Genomic DNA, 23,815 nt, shown 5'->3' on the forward strand with positions numbered 1-23,815 from the left:
AGTTGACTATCTGCTTTCGTTTGGAGGATATAGAAGCAGTTTCATCTGCTTGAGGGAATAATTAAAAACTTACTGTAAAAGACAGAAATATGTTATTCCCTCTAGTTTGTTAGACATTAACCATCTATGTAAATATTTATTTTTTGTTACCTAACCTTTCCTTTCTCTGAAAAGTTGTTGGACTCTTGCTTTAAACTTTATTGTGCCTCCAAATTAAAGATACAAAATTAGCATTGTTTAGTAAATCTAACCCAATCCTCCTTCAATATCTGAGTTATCTTTATGTATTTCAATTTCTTTTTGAATGTCCTCCGAATGTAACTTTCTCAAATTCTAATATTTGTGTTTTCTTTCCTTCTCCTGTTATTACAAAACTTTGTACTTGGACAGTTTTGCTCTGTAAAGCATTTCAGATGCAGCTTGTATGAAATGCATTATGCAAAATAAAGTTTATTGTATTGTATTCCCAGCCAAACAACATGTAATCTACAGTAATAAAAAATATATCTCATTTTGGGCTCAAAGCATTAATCCAGTTACTGAAAAGAGAATACAAGTGGAGCAAACAAGAGATGAAGATCTTGAGACAGACTCATTGGACTGAATTTCCCCCTCCCCCCTTTGATGGAAGAAATGTTCCAGACTCTAAATTGAGGACTTCATTATTAATGGCATTATTACTATGTTATGATTGTTAAAAAATTTCCTGTAAGGTACACACTACATATAAAGGTTGGCCATAATTCCTGTTGAAGTTTTTTACCAAGCTTAAAAATGAAGCTTTGTGTATTTGAAAGTTATAACAAACTCAGTTGAAGACAGTGGTTGTACAGTATCATTTCATTTAAAAACTATAAACATTTTGTTTTGAAGCTAGGCATTTAAACTGGAATAGCTATTATACCCCTGAGAATGGGGCAGTTGTGCCCTTGACATTCCTTTGTTGTTTAATTCTTTAGAATCTTTTTTTTTTTTTTAAATCCTGAGAGATTAAACAGTAGACTTGTTAAGAAAAGAAACAAAAAAGCAAAAAACGAAATTGTAACCAAAACTTTAAAATAAAGTTTTTTTTTTAAATAAAAACTGATTTTTAGATATTTTTTTGTTCTTGTCTTTCAGTTGGTTCATAATACGGCCTGAATCCAAGCCAAGGTTCTAGAAATTAAATAATTTTTAAGAGGTTATTTTGTGATTTACAGAATACTGGTACCTTTTCATTTGTGAAATGGTATATAAATGTTGATAAATTGATATAACTGGTAAAACAGTATTTTAATATGATAGTATCTTAAAATTGTCTAACTTCACAACTAAAGTCAAACCTCTCAAATTATCTACTGTTTGGGTATGTGGGAAACAGTAAGATTGGTCTATTTGGACATGCTATTTTTCTTTTAAGAACACTACTAAATGTTGGAAATAAAATTTATCATGATTGTATTAAAATGACTTTGTGATATCATTGAAAAAATTAGATAAATTATTTTATCATATTAATTTACTTGAATTTTTTTATGTTTTTATTAATGCTGTGGTATTACAGTGTTAAGAGTTTTACTATCCTAAGGAGAAAAAAAATTGTTCACTTTTACATAAGGGATCATGGTAATTAGTCGCAAAATTCCGGTGTGTTGAAATATTTGTGTTAACATTTGATAGGCAGAATAAAGATGAAGGAAAGAAGCCAGAAGTTAAGAAAGTGGAGAAGAAGCGAGGTTAGTTATTTTACTTTCTAAGACATAGAATTATATATAGAAAAGTTACACTAACACTGATTTTGTTTGTTGATTTTGGAATCTGTCTCATTTTACCTTGTTATATCCTACAAACATTTTTGAAATCTGTAATTAAGTTCATATAAAATGGAATGTATTTTAAGCATAATCCGATGAACTTACAAATAGTTGTCTTTAAATCTTATTTATAAAGTTAATTGTTACTACACTGCCATAACTGGATATCCATCTCCCCTGGCTTCCTATAGAGACTTCCTGTTTTTGTTTAAATTTAAGTAATGGAGTAGAGGAACTATAGATTCAGTTTATTTTAGATACAAATATAGCAGAGGCCTACTCTATTATGCATATTGCTTTCTTAAACATAGATTACTTAGCCTGACTTTCCTAGTGATGTAGGGTATTCATATGTATGTTTCTTAGTAAAGATTACTAAGAATATTTTTTTAAAAAGCATCAATATTTTGCTTAGATGATACAGAAATACTCATTTTAGAAAACTATTTATTGTCTTCCACATATTTTAATTTATAGAAACATCAATGGATTCTCGGCTTCAAAGGATACATGCTGAAATAAAAAACTCACTCAAAATTGATAATCTTGTAAGTGTTTCATGCCTCATTTGAAAATACAGTGCTGCTTTTATAGCTTCCTATTTTTTCATAAGTTTATATATGCATATAAATTTAAGATGAAAGGTAAAGTTACTGGTATATTTTATTGCCTTAAAGTTATTTGAGATTTTGAACATAATCTTTAAGCAAAGATAAGTGTCATCATAATTAACAGTTGTGAAATTATTTTGTCATAAAGGACGTAAACAGATGTATTGAGGCCTTGGATGAACTTGCTTCACTTCAGGTCACAATGCAACAAGCTCAGAAACACACAGAAATGATTACAACACTGAAAAAAGTAAGTGATCTCAAGTCATACTGACTGAAAAGCTCCCTCTTCATTTAAAAAAAAAAGTTTATAACAATCGGGGTAAAAATCCTTTGGAAATGGATAGCAGTGATAGTTGTACAATATTGTTTGGTGGTGTAGTACCTAAAGCATTTGACTGCTAAACAGAAGTCTGGCAGTTCAAACCCACCAGTTGCTCCTCTGAAGGAAGGCTGGGCAACCTACTTCCGTAGTGATACTGCCTTGGAAACCCAAGGAAGGTTTGCTCATGAGTCGGGTCGGACTTGACGGCAAATAACAATTAATGTCACTGAACTATAAATTCAGAAGTGATTAAAATAGAAATGTTACATATATGTTAGCACAATATTTAAGAAATTGGGATTATGATTAAATAAATTATGTATTTAAATAAGGTATGCATACGTTTGTTTCCTACCCCAGAGCTTTTCTTACATGCCTGCTAACTTAACAAAGCCTTTCTGGCAAATTGTTAACTATCTTCTGTGGAGCTTTCACTTCATTTGTACAACCAAAACTCACCAAATAGTTCTGCTGTAATGGACTCAAACACTGGGGTTTGGGAACACTGAGGTTTAAAGATAATGGGAAGGTATAATACGGTGTCAGAAAAAAAAAAATCCATCAAATCCAATTCAACTGAAATAGCTGCTTCTCTCTCTCTTTTTTAAAGAACTGGGGAAAAAAATAAATGGGAAATAATTATGAATATTTTGTTTTCTCAGATACGGCGATTCAAAGTTAGTCAGGTTATCATGGAAAAGTCTACAATGTTGTATAACAAGTTTAAGAACATGTTTTTGGTGGGTGAAGGAGATTCTGTGATTACACAAGTGCTGAATAAATCACTTGCTGAACAAAGACAGCATGAAGAAGCGAATAAAACCAAAGATCAAGGGAAGAAAGGCCCAAACAAAAAGCTAGAAAAAGAACAAACCGGTATGTGGTAATAAATTCGACACTAGGTTTCTGATTGTTTACTGGGACTGTTTTAAAACATTTTTTGAAAAAGATCTTATGAAGCATTTAGTGGAATATGTAGAGTTCAATCTTGATTTTTTTTCATTAAGCTTAAATTGTTACTACTACTACTACTATTGTCACCTAGCTTCAGCAATTACTAATAATTCATGAACATTGCTGTTTTATATTCCATCCACTTGGCACTTCTCAAAATTATCTCGAAGTCCCTGATAATATACCATTTCATCTATAAATTGTTCAGAATGTGCAACAAATTCAACCCAACCTGTTGCTGTTGACTAATGGCAACTCCATGTGTTACAGAGCGAAACTTAGCTCCATAGGGTTTTCTTGCTGTAATCTTAACAAAAGTAGATCACCAGGCCTTTCTTCCATGGTTTCTAATGGGTAGGTTTCAGCTGTCAAGTGTAAACCATTTGCACCAACCAGGGACCTAATATATCTATGAAAGACTCTTACATATGGGTTATGAAAGTGTTAAAACACATTGCCTACCTTGTCAGTCCCACTCCAATTTTATGTTAATAAGTATCTTAGCAGCTGCTTAAGCTAGAAACTTGCAGAAGCAATTAGATTTTTTATTTTCATTTATTTTGGAATGATTTTTCCTTGAAGGCCAATTGCCTTATAAGAAAACCCCCATTGTTCACTTAGTCATAGGGCCCAAAATTGTGCCAAACAGGAAGTATTTCTTGTAATGCTTTCTGTTCTAAAATGTCAGTGATAAAATATGAAATTTTATAGTAATGTTTAAAAACATTAAAATGACTTAATCATAATGTGCTGTAAAGACTTATACTACCCACTAGCCTTCCTGATAATCGTTAATTGCATACCTATATATACATGTAGTAACCCTACTTAACTGCCTTCGCTACAGTGTATCCTGGTGTGTCAGGAGTCAACAATGTAGCCTTTAAATGAAATTACTTACTTTTTTTTTGAAATTGCATCAAAGCTTAATCCTAGAATAAATAAATATATTAATTATTAGAAACCTAAGGACCATGTTTTATTTTTTTACATTGACTCTTAGAAGACATCTTCAGTTATTTTAGAAGCTCTAACAGTTTTTCTATTGCCATACTTTGAAAGGTTCAAAGACTGTAAATGGAGGCTCTGATACTCAAGACAGTAATCAGCCACAACATAATGGAGAAAGCAATGAAGAAAGCAAAGACCACCATGAGGCCAGCTCTAAGAAAAAGTAAAGAGATGTTTTAATTGCCTTCTTGTGTGTTTGTCACACCATTCTGAATTCATTTGTATATTTTAATCACTTTATTCCAGGATTCAGGAAGCAAATTGAAAATTAAAAGGCAAAAAGTTAACAATTTTCATTTACAACTGATTTACTTGCTGTACTTAAAGGGAATAGAGCTAGTTAAAACCACATTAAAGAGATTACCATTCCCTGAATGTCTTTTATTGCTAGATCTTCATAATGACTTGTTTCAAATTTTCTTGAATTTTGACAAAATAAATTTAGATGTAGAATTCAAGTTTATTTCTTGTAGTACCTACCCTATAGTAACAAGCTATGGAACCATAGTTCCCCAAGCCTTGATTTGCTAAACATCTCTTTTAATCCTGTAGTTTAGGGAAATCTTGTCTAATCCTCTTGTTCTTATTAAAGCTTGTAATACGTTGTTATCATAGCTCTATTTTCATATTCTTTGAGAATTTAAAGCCAGAAATGAGAAAAAGGGCCTGAGCCATGTTGATGATTTTTCTTGATCTGCATATTACCTTGAGAAGACACATAGTAAATAAAATTTTGAACAAGGTAAACGAATATAGTTCCTTAAGAACAAATCAGTGTTTCTTTTAAAATCTACTCTTTTGGTGATGTTTAAAATGCAACGTACAGATTCAATGTCTTTTTCTTTCTTAGGGAAAATAAAGCTCTAATCCTAGTCTTTCTTTTCCCTTTAGACCAAGCAGTGAAGAGAGAGAGACTGAAATATCTCTGAAAGACTCTACACTAGATAACTAAATTGATGTACCTGGAACATAAAGGACATTTGAGAAATTTGTAATGGTTTTCATTTTAAATATTTAGAGTGCTACAAATGAAAGTTTAAAATTTTTATAAGCATAGGTTTTGATGTGAAATTGGCTTTGAGGGAGAAAATTCCCTTTATCTTTGTTTAAAATTAAACATTGCTAATTGTACTTGTGCAGTATTAACAGCTACAATATACAGTAAATATGTGTGTGGGAAAATCCATTTAGAAAACATTAAGCTGCTTTTTTCAGACATTATGGTTGTAGCATATTTTCAATTAGTGTCTGTAAGTTAATGTGTAATTGATAGTAGAGAAGAGTTACATTTTTAAAACTGCTACTTGTACAATACCTTTCCTCTTCTCCCTAATTCTGTGGTTTTTGTGCATAGTTTTTACATGTTGGATAAACCAGACTGTCTTTTCACCGTTCGTGGGTTTTGTAGAAGTTGAGCATTTTTTTAATGGTAGATAATATGTTACTTCTATACAAGAACTCACTCCTACCCTCCTTTTATCAAACGTTAATTTTAATCTTAAGTCTACATTGTGCTACATTATTCTGCTTCTTTGTTAAAAATGTGTGGTCTGTAAGCCTTTTTGTATGATGACCAGATATCCATCTGAAGTTCAACTGACAATTTTGCAAGGTACAAAACTCATGTTAATTTTGAAGATAAATTACTGAGTTTTATGGCTTGAAATTCAGCGAAATCACATGACTTTTCCTGCAGAGAGCAGAATAGGTTATATATTGGGATTAATCTGACATTAGACTATTGTTAACCTTGAAATCAACCATTTAAGATATTTAATAAGCACTAGGAGCTATAATTTGAAAACTAAATGATAAAAGTTTATTTTTGAGAAGTATCTCTATTTTAAGTCACACTCACGAAGGAAGTCACTTAAGTAGGATTTTTTAATTGGGGAGAAAAATCAATGCATAATGCTTATGCAATAAGTATTATATAAAGAAACCAACCTATTTGAAAGCATGGTTATATTAGAAGGGTGTTTTTATTTTCATTTCTGTATCATATATATGGCAGGATTGCTGAGAGAGAAGGCAGTTGACAAAGAGTGACTTAGTATTTTGATAGTCTGTATATTCATATATGGGCTAAATCAGGGTGAATCAGTGTTAACACGAAATTTAAGGGTATGTTAACATTATCTTTTGAACTGAATATTAGGAAAGTTGGTGGTTTTCAATAGCTAAAAGACACTCATGTTTTGAAACTCTATGAATGTGAGAAAAAACGGCTTAATAAAAGGTAAGAGTTGTAACTTCAGACTTGTGGTTTCTAAGTTGCCCACTCCCCTCCCCCCAAGGAAGAAAGTGGGTGGACAAACTTTGTATATTTTAACCTCATGAATAATTGTTCTCATCCATAGGTGAAAAGTTTGAATCTTCAATTCTAATAATTGGATTTTTGTTTTTGAAGAGTCTTACAGTGGACCTAGGAGCCATTATTTTGGTAGAACTCTAATTTTATATAAACCAGTCATTATCTGTTTGTTTGGATTTGGACAGATTTATTCTAATCAAGCCATAAGTGTTAAAGTGTAAACTTGTTTTGATTAAAGAATTTTTCTATCAAACTCTACTAGTAAATTACTTTTTTGCTATTAATAAAAGCAGGAGATGGAATTCTCATTTGCAACCAAGGAAGTAGTAACTCCTTAGTTAACTGGTCACGCAGATTTTCTTGTTTGGGGAGATAGGGTAACTATTAAATAGAAAGTAAAAGTAAGCCCAAAGTGATAAAACTAAAGTACCCTCCCTTTTTATCCTGTGACCCAAGAAATCTCTAGTTTTGCCAAGAAGCCACAGAATATTTTGCCTGGACCTCTAGGATTCTAATCATAATTTATGTCTGCCTACATGGGTTGACTTTGCTCTAACCAGTTAGTGCATGTTATGTTAAAGCAGTTGCTTTCTCATCTATCACAGTGACTCACAGATAAACACTACTCTCAGAACTCTTATCATTTCACTAATTTTTAAGACCTTTCAGGAGCAGTGGCTCAATTTAAACTGTATTATATTGTGAAAACTAGAACTGAAAAACTACTAAGAGATGCTTTCCTATTTAGACTAGGAAACAATATATGTATGTGTGTACATTAGTTATAAATAATACTTTGTGCTGTTTTTTCACCCCTGGGTAACATTTTTAAGCCTAGGTTTCATATGGCCCAGCAGAATCAATTGTTGAAGATTTTTCAACTGCTTGGAGAAATTTCAGATGGCATGATCTGAACCAGAACCTGATTAGGACTTTCTGTGTGTAACAACAGCGTGACCATTCTAAAGTTCTAAATAGTAGATTAAGGCTTACAAGGCATAAGTTTTTGCTGATAGATTTAAGTGTAGTATACTACCATGGGGGAGCTCTGGTAGCATAGTGGCTAAGACACTTGCCTGCTAACCAGACGGCTGGTGGTTCAAACCCACCAGCCACTCCTCGGAAGGAAGGTTGGGCAATCCTACTTCCGTAGTGATACTGCCTCGGAAACCCAAGGAGGGGTCGCTATGAGTCGGGGCCGACTCGACGGCACATAACAACAACAACAACATACTACCATGGACCTATTCGTATACTTACCTGTGTAAAGGAGTCAGGTCAAAATGAAGTCTGCCATTTAGTCTTGTATGAAAGCAAAGGCTTTTAGAGGACTCTATAAAAGATTGGCCAGAGAAGGGATGATTTATTGGAAATAGCAAACCCATATTAAGCCCTTAAGAAATGGAAGAAACTACATGTATAGGCAGAAATGTATTTATATTTGTGTTGTGTACACTATTCAACCTTAGAGATAATTGACTTTTCGCCTTATTTTCCTTAAAGGTTGTATCGCAATCTACATTATTTCTAACTGTATACAAGATGTTGTTTTAAAAGTTCATGGCAACTATTTTATATTTGCTTTTCTTAGGTAAAATATCATATACAATGTAATAATCATGTTGTGTTTAATAGCTCTTAAGCTATCCTGCTAGAAAAGCTGTCTTTGATTTAGGGAATTTATAGTTGCAGATTACACAAAGGTAGAAATTTCTTTTGACTTCAACTTGGTAGGAGATCCACATAACTGATACATAACACACAAGCTATTCCTCTTGGTTTCCCCAAGAAACTTTTACCTTTGGTGAAAAAGCTAAACTGAAGAACCAGCAGACTAATATTCTCAATAAATGATAAAAAACTGCATCGTGTGTTAACAGACATTTCTCTCTTTTGTTCACTAAGATGAACTGGTTGGCACCACACATAGAATGATGATGTATGACAGTAAGTTACTTTCTGTAACTTCTGTTTTGAGAGTATGAAATAATACAAATGAGAAAAGTAACAAACGTGCATATTAACAGTAAAAATATATGTTTACCTGCTAACTTTGAGGATCTTAAATACATGGTTTTAAAGCAGAATTTTTAATCTGCTTAGTGTTACCACCTGTGGATATATAAACCAAACTCAATACCAAACTCAATGCCATTGAGTCGGATCCGACTCATAGCAACCCCTCGGGGTTTCCAAGGAGGTATCTCTGCAGAAGTAGATTGCCCAGTCTTCCTTCTGAGGAGGCTGGTGGGTTTGAACTGCCAGCCTTCTGATTAGCAGTCAAATGCCTTAGGCACTACACCACCAGAGGAAAGTAAAAATTTAGGCCCAACATAAAAGTGAAGCCTTTTGGTGTCCCCACTGAATCTGTGAATGAGACACCAGTGGACATAAGTTGCTTGTCATCTCCATACCAGCTAAAGTGGATATGTGGCATCTAAGTCCATAAAGCATATTTCAATGTTAGCCTTTTAATAAGTGCATATGTCTCACCAATTTTTGATTTATATGGTAAAACTCTAAGTCATCCAAGGAAATGTGAAATTTAGTTGAATTTCAGTATAACCTAGAAGAAAGAAAGTGAAACATAAATATGATGCATTTAAATTGAACTACTTTATATTATGTAGCATTTCATAAAGTCTTAAAACAGTATTCAGTTTTCTACCCCAAAACAGAAAACGTTTCCAAAAGATGATTTCAACTATAGATAACTATAATTTTCTCTAATGATCCTGACCCCAGTTATCTGAAAAAATTTCTTTGGCTCAGAATGAGGGAATAACTAGGATCAAAACAATGGAAAAGCTGAGGCAGAAAATTTTTTTTCCCTCTTAGAGAACTGGGTGTTACAGCCCTCAGAGTGAGCCAGAGCTAGCAAACCACATGATACTGGTTTCTCAAATATCAGTCATCATATTGCGTAAATTATGTAGTAGTTTTTTTTCTTTGCCATACATTTTAAATTGTACCTCACAAGTTCTTATCCAGAAATGAAATTTCACTAAAATGTGCCTACTTTTTATTTAAAAAAAAAAAACCTTAATACAAATAAGATTTAATTATATAACTATTCTTGACCTTATTATTTACTGAATAATTTCTTCCACTTCTCTAATTTTTATTAGTTATTTGAAGGATCTATATATACCTTGTAAGCCTCATGGTACAAGGTGTAGCTGTCAAATTCTTCAAAGAATTTCAAAGCACATATACCACTTGATGGTATTAGCAAAAAGCACTAGGGACAAAATTAGAATGAATAGGCAAGCCAGACAGAGAAAAGAATCACAACGTGTATCTGATAAAGGACTTGTTTGTACTCAGAATATATAAAGGACTCCTAACTCAACATAAACCTACTTAAAAATGGGCAAAAAGCATCTGAATTAAAAATATATTTTAATAAATACTTAAATAATTTACTAAATACAATCAAGTTACTTCATTAAAAATTTTGATTTGCCTTTTTTTTTTGTGGCTGTAGCTGACTGTTCAAGGTGAATCCTTTTCCTCTGTGTCAATTCTTAGAAATAACTATCCAAAAGGACTGTTTGTTTACAAGGGTTGTTATTTTGTGTGTTATCCTTAATTAAAAGTTCCTGGATCAACATAAGGATAAGCAAGGAATTCCCCAAGTTTGTTGCCTTCTGAATCATAGTGGAGCATTCGGAAGCAAACATCACAAAAGAAACATGGATCCTCTGGTGCAAAACTGTCATTGTTCGTCACCCACCTGTAGTTTTTTTTAAAAAAAAGAGAGACATCAGTATAAATTTTTCATGATAACTGACATGCACATGCACATTGTATGTTATCACTTGTAGTAGTATATAGATTTAACTTTCCCATTATTTCTTTATTCTACTTTATTCAATCTTTTATATCACTCCCAATATGCTGTAAGGCAAAAGCACACTTAACACCAACACTGGAGAATGCTGTTTTCCTGAAAGATTTACCCTTAAAAGGTAAGTACAGAAAAAGCTGTACTTGAATGCACCATATGTTTGTCATCTCACACCTATCCCCTAAGTAACTGTTATGTACATAGTCATCTTCCTTGCACAGGGACATTTTGAAAAATAATAGATACTAAAGATATGATAGGAGCTCTGGTAGCATAGTGCCTAAGGCACTTGACTGCTAACCAGAAGGTTGGCGGTTCAAACCCACCAGCCACTCCTCGGAAGGAAGGTTGGGCAATCCTACTTCCCTAGTGATACTGCCTCAGAAACCCAAGAAGGGGTCGCTATGAGTCGGGGCTGACTCAATGGCATATAACAACAACAACAAAGATCTGATACACTTTATCTTTTTAACTGGCAAATTAGTACTGGTTAATTTGAAAGCTCCAGCTGTTCAACCTAGAATTCAGGATAAAATGTTAGCAACTGGAGTACAAATCTTAGAGGCAACACTTTGGCACTGAGATGCGGTTTTGCCGTGAGATGATGTTACTGGCTACCAAAAAATTCTAGCCCACTGCCATAGAGTCAATTCTGACTTAGTCTGACCCTACAGGACTGAGTAGAACAGCCCACAGAGTTTCCAAGGCTGTAGATCTTTACAGACGTGAACTGCCTTTTGGTTAGCAGTCAAATGTTTTAACCATTCTACCACCAGAGCTGCTATTACTGGCTACAATAAGAAGAGAATGCTGTTCTTCAGTCTATCTGAATTGTGTGTATCATGGGAAGTCAGTTTATTCTTAAAATTGCTTAATTTTAATTTTGACCTGATTTATCAGGTTTTTCTTTTGATAAACTGGAAAAGCACATTATGAAACAGAACCTAAAACAAAATTACGAAATTCTTCCTTTTCCTCTGCATGGTTTTCAGACTTATTTTTGACTATACATATTGAGAAAAACACTATGATCTAAATGTGGAGAATCTTAAAGATTTTAATTTTAGCAAATAAAAAATAATCCACAAAGAGAAGTAAAAAAATTGAGAATTCAAGAATTGAAACCCAGGATAACTGCAATGTTAAAATTTTACAAGGCCCCAAATGTTCTAAAATTGATTGCAAAACTTTATGAATATACTGAAAACCATGGAATTGTATACTCTAAATGGGTAAACTGTATGGCATGTGAATCATAATAAAACTTTAAAATGAAACAATTTGATGAAACTCTTTGATCTTACTACATGTGAGGTAATGTGTTTTCGTTTAGGGGAAGTTGTGGGGCAATGGTAATTCTGTAAGCTGCAGAAAGGAGGCAGAACATAGTTCCATGATTCATCATAGAGCCACTGTATTGACAACCCTGAAATCTGACTACCTGGACTTCCACTATACATGATAATGCATTTCCTTATTAAGCAGACGGTAGCCCACTAACCCAATTACGTAGCCCTTCCCTAACCAGATCCAAAACCAAATTCACTGACAAGGAGTTGATTCCAACTCACAGCAAAGTACCTGACTACTGAAAACCAATATTTCTTAAAGAAAAAGATTGGTATCGATTACCTGGCAGTGTACATTTTACAAACAAAACATTTTCTTGTCCACAGCCAGTGCTTCTTGATAAGAAGGGGATAAAGAGTCCTGTCCAAGCAGTCGTCATGATGCACAAACCTTACACATAAGAAAATAAATTCAAATTTTTATAATTTATAAAGAAAAATATATCTACCTCAACATTAGAAACAACAGTATTTTTCAATGGTGGTTTTATAGAAATTCTTGTAAAATGACTTGTTTCATCAGGTTTGAACAAACTGTTTTCCACAAAATACTTTCTCAGAAAAAAGATTTTAGACTGTACAAGGTTTTCTCTCCTCTATGACTCCCTAAAACCCTTTATGGTGATATGTGTTATGATTCTAAGAGGGATACACAATATGCAGCATTTCTTGAATATATTAATTCCCTCACAGAATCCCTGCTTTGCCCAACACTTAGTGCCTTCTTACGGAACAAAGTTTGAGAAAGCTACTTAGTACCAATTTACTTAGATCAACTGGTAAGTTAAAAAACATGGCTTTTATTATTATTATTTATATCTTTATTAGGAGCTCTGGTAGCATAGTGCCTAAGGAATATGACTGCTAACCAGAAGGCTGGCGGTTCAAATCCACCAGCCACTCCTCGGAAGGAAGGATGGGCAAGTAGATTTTCTGTAGTGATACTGCCTTGGCAACCCAAGGAGGGGTAGCTATGAGCCAGGTCCAACTCGACGGCACATAACAACAACAACAACATATCTATTAAAATCCAAATCTGGCTTCTGGTATAGTGTGAATTTGTAGGACTTCTAAAAAGTTTCAGGAGTCAGAATCACGTAATCTTTTGTGTGTTAAGAAATTGTAAGTGGAAGTCAGTCTCCATTCTGCCATAAATCAGCCACATGACTTCGGGTAAACCCCTTAACTATACTGTATCTTTGGATTATTCATTTCAGAAACGAAGACACTGCACAGGAGTATTCTGAAGGATCATGAAATATTTTTTAAGTAAAAAAAGGGTACCAAATATCAACTTCACCGTAAGAAAACAAAGTACTAAATTTTTGTTGGTGGTATGGAACAGCAATGGGTGATTATATCAATGCCATTCTAGATGAAAATAACTTGTAGTCTAAAACACTTTTAAAAGTTCCTTAAGAAAGCCCCATACTGCAGACTCTTAGTGTAAATTATTTCACTTTAGCATTTGAACAGATCATTGTTTCTTTTAGCAGTGCATCACTTATTTGCCTTGAACTTAAAGGTTACTTTTGTCCTTCAGCCTTAGAATGACAGGGAGCACTACCACTATGCCTACACTATAAGAAGCACAAGGAAATCAAGATGACCAGAAAATAGGGGATTGTGTTCTACTTCACACTTACTCTAAGACAAATTCCCCCTTATTTGAGGGGAAGAGCAGGCAGAAAAGCCTACATAAAATTTAATGCATTATCAAAGAAAGAGATGCACCGTACACAGTTTAGGTCTATGTGGTTTGTAACTGCTCTCCTGGCTCCTGCCTCACCAATTCTTCTTAACTGTTTCTTTGACTTCGGCTCCTCATTAATTTTCTACATAAGTGTATTCTGGCTAGGCAGATATTTAATCTTCAAATTACAACTAGAAAGAGCATCTCTGTCTAACCACTCCAGGTGATAATTCATATTTATTTAAATGATTTATTCCCTATGTTAGTTCCTCTATTAGTAGGATAGTTGTTTGAGCACATGTAGTTGAATTAAAATTAAATGCCAATAAGTTAAGATACACAAGATGACTACTAACACAAATTTGGTAAAAGTTCTATATTCCAGAAATTGGGATACATTCAGCACTGTATGACAGACTCAAAAAAAAAAAAAAAACCAGGGTTCTTAGGTTCCTGAAATCAACCACTATTCCACACATTAAATTGTAACAACTGTGATTTAAAATTCTAACATGAGTACTCCTAGTGACAGGCATCTCACTGCCTCAAAAACACAACATTTTAATCTTGCTTCTTTCTCATTAACCATTTCACCTTACATTGGACCAAAATCTCTAATGAATTTCCCCCTAGGGGTCCCAGTTACTATCCTTGGGTTAAAAAAATGTTACTTACAATTCCTACACATTCAGACTCGGAAGGAAGGTTGGACAATCTACTTCCATAGTGATGCCGCCTCGGAAACCCAAGGAGAGGTCATATGAGAGGGGGCCGACTCGACAGCACATAACAACACATTCAGAATAATTTATCTGCTTTAATGCATACATTTTCATATTTCAAAAATAGCTACTTAGCATATTTTCTTTCTAAGCAATAAAATATTTTAGGTGTTCTACATGAAGGAATTACATAAAAGGATGTCCTAAGTATTCAATCTAGTCAAAATTTTGTTATATACACTTTTTTTTGTTTTTAACCATGACCTTTTCCAGCCTAAAACTGGAATTCTAAAAATCAATTCACTGGTTGGATAACTGAAACTTGGAATGGAAAGAGTAGTATCACAATAGTCCAATTACTCACAGAGTGATTGCACTCCCTTTTGCATTTTACCCTGCAGTAAACTACATCTACATACAATATAGAGCACTGCTTTAGAAGGGAGCAGGTGTTGGGGCTGTTACAGTTGGGTGCCATTAAGTTGCCAACTCAAAGCGTCCCCATCATGACAGAAGAACTGCTAAATAAACAAAATACAGAAGAACTGCTAAATAAAATAGGACAGTGACCTACTGAGGTGCAATATTTCCTAAAGTTACTTCAGGAGAAGAATCATGTAACAAATTCAAAAAATCAAACTTGCTGCCATTGAGTCAATTCCCACTCATAACAACTCCCGTTGGGTTTTCAAGGCTACAAATCTTCACAGAAGCAAATGGCCTCATCTTTCTTCCACGGAGCAGCTGGTGGGTTTGAACCACCAACTGTTTGGTTAGTAGCCAAGTACCTTTTAAGAATCTCATGTGGTGTATTTAAACATAGTAACTCTTGGGCCTACCCAATCTTACTGATTGAGAATTCCAGGAGAACTTCATGTTTACCAAGCACTCCCAGGTAATTTTTATGAGGATAGTTGGTAAAAAACTAGGGGAATGGGGACATGACCTTAGAAGGTCACAACTACTCCAGTAAGCAGATAGAATGGAGTAAGGGCTCAAGCTGTGTTTAGGAAAAACTCAAGACTCAAGAGAAGTAAAAGTAAGGACTCTTCAAAGGCATCAGGTCATAGGCATAACAGATGAACCTGGAGGATATCATGCTGAGTGAAATAAGCCAATTACAGAAGGGCAAATACTATGTTAGTTCATCATTGTAAAAAGTCAAGGAAAGTTTATATATGGAAGGAAAATTTATTTGTTGGTTACCAGGGGTGGGAGGGGAAGGATTAACGTGAAAAATTAAAAAAAAAAAAAAAAAAAAAAAGGGTGTATCACAGCTCCACAAGAAACTTAAAATGGTTTTTCAAAGGGGATTAAACCAGAAAGTAGGGCTATTCCTGCACATTGGTCCTTCCTAAGGGAGATCTCCTAAACAAGGAAGAAATGAGAATCTTTATCATGAAGCATGAGATTTTGGAATATTTTAATAAATCTGGTAAGGCTGGTATCTCTATTCTTGAGGAACAGATATACATGAGGAATAGAGATACCGGCTATGTAAAATACATTAACTAATCCCAAAACTTCATGTCAGATTATTTTAGCTCCTTCCCAATTTAAACCTTTACAAAGCATTAAGGCTCCAGATCTATCAAATGTTAGAATTTCTCTCTTTCTCCCCTAGTTCCCTTTTCTCTCCTAAAAATTTTGAGAAAATGACAGGAAACCGAGTGATATAGTTAGTTGCAAATGTACAAATAAAAGGTCTACATAATATGCAAAATGAATCACCTGAATAAAACTGCTCAATATGCAAATGGAATATATATTTCTAAAAGTAGTTACGGCTTTTTAACCTTCTACTACTAAACAGTTTAGTACTTCTTATATAAAACCAAACCAAACCAAAGTCATTGCTGTTGAGTCGTTTCTGACTCACAGTGACCCCCACTGGGTTTCTGAGGCTGTAAATCTTTACAGAAGTAGATCACCTCATCTTCTTTCCACGGGGCAGCTGGTGGGTTCGAACTGCTGACCTTCTGGTTAGAAGTCAAGTGCCTTATCCATACACCACCAGAACTCCTTTTACTTCTTATATAGATTTGCCACAAAACATAAAATATAATGCACACAGTCACAAGAGTTGGTGACTGTATGGGTAGCAGGCACTCAACTTTTGCTACTCTGAAGCCAAACTGAGGAAGGAAGGTTGGGCAATTTATTTCTGTAGTGATACCGCCTCAGAAACCCAAGGAGGGGCCACTATGAGTCAGGTCCGACTTGATGGCACATAACAACAACAATAGCCAAACTACAGTGATAATAACTTTTACTCCTCTTATTCTTTTTCCAAATGTCTGTACCTTTATACTGTGAAATAAGAGGAAAACAAAACAATAAAATGTTCTGAGTGCTGCCACATACCTTATGTCAGTAATGACAACAACATGTTCACAGTCTCCCTGGTGACAGTATAAGTAAGGAAAGCCCAGCTTGATATACAAGTCATTGAAGGTGAAATCTTTCATGTTAGCAGTCTGAAACTTTCCATAGCCTCGATCATGGGACTTTGACCACTCAATGATAGTTCTGTTGGGGGGAAGGGGGAGGCACACAGATAATTATCATTGGTTCATGAAAAGATTAAAATGGCAGAAAAGGGTCTATGACAGCAGTATAGCAGTATTTCACATACACAGGTTCACCCAATTAACTGGACAGTTCTATCTTCAGAAGAAAACCATAGTAGTCGATATAAGGCGGAATCAGCTGACTTTTTTCTCAATCTCTTATAGCAGCAGGTTCTTGGGTGGTGCAAATGGTTAAGTGCTAGACTAAAATATTCAAAGTATAATTCTGCCCTCCCCAAATAAACTATAAACTCCTTGGAAAAGATTTTAACAGACCAATAACAGAAGTTACTGAGATATAACTATTTTGAGAACTAAAAATTGGTAAGAATTTGAAAAGATTTTTTGGAAACTTTACCTGCTCAGATCTCTGCATTCAGGGTATCTTTCATCATTGTAAAATGTTCCTTCAAAATAAAAGAAGGCTGATTTGTACAGATCCTACAAGAAAACAGATGGTGTTAAATGGCCACTATTAATAATTATGAAGTTACTCTCTTCATTCAAAATTTAAATATAAGAATATGCTAATATGTGTTATAGTAACTTTATGACCTAGCATAAAATATACTCAGCTCACTAATTTGTTTTAACATTTAATGGGAACTTACTATGTGACAAGGAGTTCTGGTGGTGTGGTGCCTAAAGCATTTGACTGCTGACAAGACAACTGGTGGTTCAAACCCACCAGCCACTCCTCAGAAGGAAGGCTGGGCAATGTACTTCCACAGACATACCACCTCGAAACACAAGGAGGGGTCGGTTGCTATAAGTTTTATTTGACTCAAAGGCAGTGGATTTGGTTTGATTCTTTTAGGAGCTCTGGTGGCATAGTGCCTAAGGCACTTGACTGCTAACCAGAAGCCTAGGGGTTCACACCCACCAGCCATTCCTCGGAAGAAAGACTGGGCAATCTACTTCTATAGAGATACTGCCTTGGAAACCTAAGGTGGGGTCACTATGAGTTGGGACCAATTTGGTGGCAGTGAGTTTAGTATGTGACAAGTATCATGTCAGAGGAATTTTATCCTGCTGATGTTTTAGTAACCGAATTGAATGGATTTAAATCTATGTTCTGTGATTCATAAAAAGAATCCAATGAGAAATAGAATAAACTTCAGTGTTATTTTATTGTATGCAAACAAAGCAATGGCAACTATTTTGGATACTAGAACTAAACTGAACACGTTACATCTCTCTCTATGTTTCCCAAGTGTAGCTTCACTGATAATGACGTGCTCATGAAGTTACGTTTTTCGGACATTTTTGTATTTTGAATATGCTTTTACAAAAATGCTCTCATGTTTTCAGTAACTCTCAGGCAGGCAGAATGGGAATTTCTATTTTTCCTATTCTATCCTACCCAAGGTACCAGAGTGGTAGCACAACTGGGGTGAACCTCAGGCTTTGAACTTTCAGTCCACCAGACTCAGAAGGGTGGCTCTTAATCTGGATGGCATAAGAGAAATCACAAAAATACCAAAGACCAAGACTCACCTCAGACCCAATGAATGAGAATCTCTAAAGATGGGGTCCACGTATGAGTATTTTCCAAAACTCTCTGGTAAATTTGAATGTGCAGCCAGAGTTGAGAACCACTGTGAGATTTGTCCTTCAGTGTATGCTTAGAGTAAGGCCCCACATGAGGGCCAGAAGTCCAGAGTTCTTTTCCTTAACCTATGACCGACTAGCTTTAGGGCTCTAAACAGTCTATTCGGACCTGAGTTACCTCAGCTGTAAAGTGAAAATAATATTACCTGATGCTCTGGTAACACAGTGCCTAAGGCACTTGACTGCCAACCAGAAGGCTGGCGGTTCAAACCCACCAGCCACTCCTCGGAAGGAAGATGGGACAATCTACTTCCGTAGTGATACTGCCTCAGAAACCCTAGGAGGGGTCACTATGAGTTGGGTCCGACTCACTGGCACATAATAGTGCGTAAGGCGTTTGACTGCTAACCACAAGACTGGCAGTTCAAACCCACCAGCCACTGCCTGGAAGGAAGGTTGGGCAATCTACTTCTGTAGTGATACCGCCTCAAAAACCCAAAGTGGGGTCGCTATGAATCAGATCCAACTTGACGGCAGTACGTTTAGTTTCATTTGTTTATGCTACCTTCAGGGTTGGAGTGTAGAATCAAAAGCAGTTTTGTGAACCATAAGAGATGTGAGTTTCAGGAATTAAAATGGTTTTACCCTAATAACTAATTTCTATTTCTTTGGGGCTCCTATTTTTCCTCATTCTCTCATTTATACATTATCTGGTATTGCAATCAGTCAAAAGACTGAATGTGCTGTTTGCTCTGCGACCAGTCATCAAATCTCAATGATCCTGTGTTTCCTCATCTATAAATTATGATTAACACTATTACTTTCTTCACAGGTTATTGTGAAAATAAAAGGATGCAATGTACTATAAAGCCATGCCTCACTGCTACAACACCAAATCTGCCACATAATCTACTTCTAAACTTTCAGAGAATGGTCCAAGACTGAAGGTTCTGAAAAATTAACACTATTGCCTTATTTTGGAAACAGAAACAAAGATTCCATCCACTGCTATTGAGTTGATTCCAATTCACAGTGACCCTCATTGGGTTTTCAAGGCTGTAAATAAGGAAGCAGACTGCCTCATCTTCCTCCCATGGAGGAGGAGCTGGTGGATTTGAACCACTCACTCACCTTCTGGTTAGCAGCCAAATACCCACTACGTAGTACCAGAGCTCATTAAAAACAAAGAATAGTTCACTGTATATAAAATTTTGTTAATTACAAAATGCTTCTATAGAACTTCATCTTGGGTGATTTTAAGCAACCAAACGTATTTTGAAAGGAGCCCTGTGGTGCTGTGTGGTTAAGCTCTTGGCTGCTAACCAAAAGTCAGCAGTTCAAACTTGTAAGCTGCTCCCTGGGAGAAAGATGTGGCAGTCTGTGTCCATAAAAATTACAGCCTTGGAAACCCTATGGGGCTGGTTTTACTGTTACTATAGGGTCACTATGACTCCGAATGTATTCAGTGACAATGAATTTAATGCATGTTGGCACAGTTACTAATATCCTACCAAGAAAACAATGGGATTTTAGAAGGTGAACTTAAAAAAAAAGTTTCCCATCTAAATCATAAGTCATTAATATTTCCTTACCTTATTGTATAAATGGATGGTACACAAGGTATGAATAATCTCAACCTGGGTGAATTTTTGGTTTCAATGGTAAAAAGAAAAAAAATCCTTACTAGTTTCCTTCTTTTTGTCAGCTACTTTAGCTGACCAAATTCCAAGGAGATAAAACATGGAAAAACAAGTATAAGAAGTTACCACTTGCCTTGGTTTTCTAGTACTGCTATCTATAACAGACATACCACAAGCAGTCAGCTTTAACAAATAGGAATTTATTCTCTCACAGATTAGGAGGCTAAAAGTTCAATTTCAGGGTGCTGGCTCTAGGGGCTGGGTGAAGGAAGGCCCATCGACCCTGTGCTTTAGCTCTGCCTCTTGTTCCAGGCCCACTGGAGCTAGAGGCTTCTAATTCATGCAGCTGCTGGCTGCTGAGGCTGATGAACCCAAGATCGGCAGGTAAAATGGCACAATCCCCAAATCAGCAGGCAACCAGGCCACTGGTTCAAGTCCAGGAACAATCCCAAGATGAGTAGGCAACACAACCCAAAATGTGCCAAAAACCAAAAGACCTTTCTCAAAGCTTCTCCATATGTACTAGAAATAGGCAACACCCCAAAAGTAACTCCCCTTCAACTACTTAGCAGGTCACAACAGTTTCTACCATGGAGGTGATTATAATTTCATCATGGGAAATAACTACATCCAGCTGCCAAGCCACTCAAAACCATGGCCCAGCCAAGATGACACACAACCTTAACTACCACACTACTGTTATTAATCTAAATAGGTCTGTAACCTAAGAGTCTACTGTTACTATTTCCATCTTACCAAGTAACTATCAATAACTAGTATGGTCAAAGTCATTATTTATGTATAATTTTAGACATCCTTTAGTCTTTTCCTCCTTGCAAACATTTAAATCAGCTATATGAGAACTTCTAAAACATTCCTCAGATCTGCTGTGAGGGAAACAGTAATAGAAGGGAGGAGCTGGAGTATCTTAGTTAAGGAAATCTTTACAATGTAATGTTACTATTTTTACTTTACAGGAAAGGCTGTATAATAAATAGCAGAATAATATGCATGGAAACTATTGTCTTAAGAGTTCTTCCAAAAAGGACCCTGAACAGATTACTGATACTACTGATTTACCTGAGCAATCAAAACATGAGGGTCCACATTCTTAAACTTGCAAATACTGGCAACGATTTCTATATATAGTTATATAGTTATTTACTATATATAGTTATAAAAAGTACCCCCTTCTTGAACTACTACAATTCAGACTTGGTAAGACATTACATTTCACACATAAGCTTTGAAAAGAGATTTAAATATACAGTTCAATTCTCCTAGTCCTCTCACATATCAAATTAACCAGAGAAAAATCTTGTGTTCAAAAATCCTGCTTATGGGTGGAATAAAGATTCTCATTTCCTCAGCTACAAGAGCTGCAACACCCTAATTTATTCCACAATTACCAATGGAACAAATCCCAAACATTCCCATTAAAAAACCATAACAGCTTAAGGAGTTATTTTTAATTTTGTTAGGTTGACAACTCGCGTTGCTGCCCTGAAACATCTCCTTCTTCGCCTGTAAAATAGTGAAAACACTTTCCAAGGATAGTATACTATGTAGCTGCCAATTAGTTAAATGCTCAGTAACAAGCTAATATTTTTTAATAGATGGAAGAGGCAGAAACCATGTAACAACATATGTACATATTTAAAAGTAGAACTCTCTGGGTCGTTTAGTCCCCTGCTTAGAAAGCTTCTGAAGGCATTAGCACTGATGTACAAACCCAATAAACTGACCACCCTGGTTGAAAACACTGGCCATGGTTTCCTGAAGCTAAGACTGAGTCCTGCATCTGACTCAGTCTGCTCTGAGCAATGATAACATGGCTGGAATAAGAAGCAGGAATATAGATTTTTCTTATTAAATTGATCTCGTTATAGTTACACTATATGTTTTCTGTTGCGTTAAGAAACTTTACAGAGAAAACTGTATCTTTCCTCTTCTAAAGAAATGACAAATCCCTTATATCCTGGTCTGAAATCAGCCTTGAAATTGCACTTGTTTTTCTTTATTCTCTGGTGATAGAATATTCTCTATTGTTCATCTCAAAAAACACTGAAGAATCTACCTAAAAAATATTTTCAGCGTAACTCATAAAATATCTGAGTGTTATCTGTACCCGAGCACTGATGCTGGTCTCTACACCAACCCTCTAAAGACAGAAATGTCAGTCTTATGGAGAGACAAACACATATCAAATTGTATCAGCATACTATAATTAGTGCTATAATGGACAAATGAAAAGGGGTCAGGGTGGCAAAGAGAGGAGAATAAAGAAAAGTTTTATGTAGTAAGTGAATCTTGAGCTGGGTTTGGAAATAAGAGTATGAACGCACCAGATGGATGGAAGGAAGAGAAGTGTTCTCTGTCATGTTCAAACACATGAGACGTGAAAGAGTGTGGTGTGCTTGAGGACATATAAATTTTTGTACATGAAGCATACGATGCAAAGGGTGAGAAGCATGGAGAATTAAGCTGGGAATTATCATTAAAAAAGGTCTTAGGGCACTTCCGGTAACATGGAGGAACAGGCAGACAAGCAAACAGACCCTCTTCAACAAAGAAAAGAAAAACCAATTGACAGAGATACAGAAGATAATCCTGGAGCCCTGAACTCACAGCCACTCCCCAGAAGGAAGGCTGGGCAATCTATTTCTGTGGTGATATCACCTCGAAAACCCAAGGAGGGGTTGCTATGAGTCAGACCTGATTCGACGGCAGCGGGTTTGAGCTTTGAAAGGAACTATACAGAAGTGGATTAGGAACCAACTAGCGGAAAAACCTAAACAAAAACACTGAGTACAGAAATGGTTGGAGCTGCAGACTGTCAGCTACTCTGATGGAACCAACACCCTGAATATTCCCAAGTGGTGTTGGGACCTGAGAATTGACCGAAAGATCAGTCCTGGTCACCAAGAGCTGCAGGGACGACTGCACTGATGGACTATGACTAGGAAGGGAAACAGCAAGGAGGGAGACAACCTGAGCTGTTGACTTTCCACTGTCCGCAGGGTGCAGCCATTTTGGCTATATAAAGTAACCAAGGGTGCAGCCATTTTGAATCTTTACAAGTGGCAACCATTTGAGATTTTAAAGTGATAACATTCTCATTTGGATTCCAGGGACCTAAGAATAGGCTCTGTTTGCCAAGGTCAGCAGGGACACAGGAGAGGCTGACAACAGGAAAGAAGACAGGTGGTAAGTGTATAAGTGCCGCCAACTAAAGAAAAGAGGAACACAGTACCCTGCTTGTGTAGATAACATACAAACAAAACAAAGACAACAAAAATCGTGGGCAAGTCACTCCAACATACAATCACCAATTAAATATAATATAAACACAAAAAAGTCACAATACCTCAGAGACAACAGAGCATCACAGTCCACACAAAGAAAGCAAGATAAAGCAGGAGAAACAAGGGA

The 23,815-nt window shown here is 35.6% G+C and overlaps 2 protein-coding genes across 2 annotated transcripts in view; one reads left to right on the forward strand and one right to left on the reverse strand.

The window, feature by feature from the left end:
* PSIP1 (PC4 and SFRS1 interacting protein 1) overlaps positions 1-5,646 on the forward strand; it is a 39,623-nt gene extending 33,977 nt beyond the window's left edge. The window contains exons 10-15 of the mRNA XM_007954154.1: positions 1,660-1,715; positions 2,271-2,341; positions 2,553-2,654; positions 3,392-3,605; positions 4,746-4,857; positions 5,586-5,646. Coding sequence (XP_007952345.1) covers positions 1,660-1,715; positions 2,271-2,341; positions 2,553-2,654; positions 3,392-3,605; positions 4,746-4,857; positions 5,586-5,646 — 616 coding nt within the window. The remainder of the gene's footprint in view (positions 1-1,659; positions 1,716-2,270; positions 2,342-2,552; positions 2,655-3,391; positions 3,606-4,745; positions 4,858-5,585) is intronic.
* A 4,950-nt stretch (positions 5,647-10,596) lies between these two features.
* SNAPC3 (small nuclear RNA activating complex polypeptide 3) overlaps positions 10,597-23,815 on the reverse strand; it is a 33,074-nt gene continuing 19,855 nt past the window's right edge. Inside the window, exons 6-9 of the mRNA XM_007954157.1 lie at positions 17,551-17,633; positions 16,987-17,151; positions 12,491-12,598; positions 10,597-10,744 (exon numbers count right to left, since the gene is read on the reverse strand). Of these exons, the coding sequence (XP_007952348.1) occupies positions 10,597-10,744; positions 12,491-12,598; positions 16,987-17,151; positions 17,551-17,633 (504 nt within the window). The remainder of the gene's footprint in view (positions 10,745-12,490; positions 12,599-16,986; positions 17,152-17,550; positions 17,634-23,815) is intronic.

Source organism: Orycteropus afer, unplaced genomic scaffold, assembly GCF_000298275.1.
Source record: "Orycteropus afer afer isolate SDZICR_OR568_19922 unplaced genomic scaffold, OryAfe1.0 scaffold00435, whole genome shotgun sequence".
In the NCBI taxonomy this organism is placed as follows: domain Eukaryota; kingdom Metazoa; phylum Chordata; class Mammalia; order Tubulidentata; family Orycteropodidae; genus Orycteropus; species Orycteropus afer.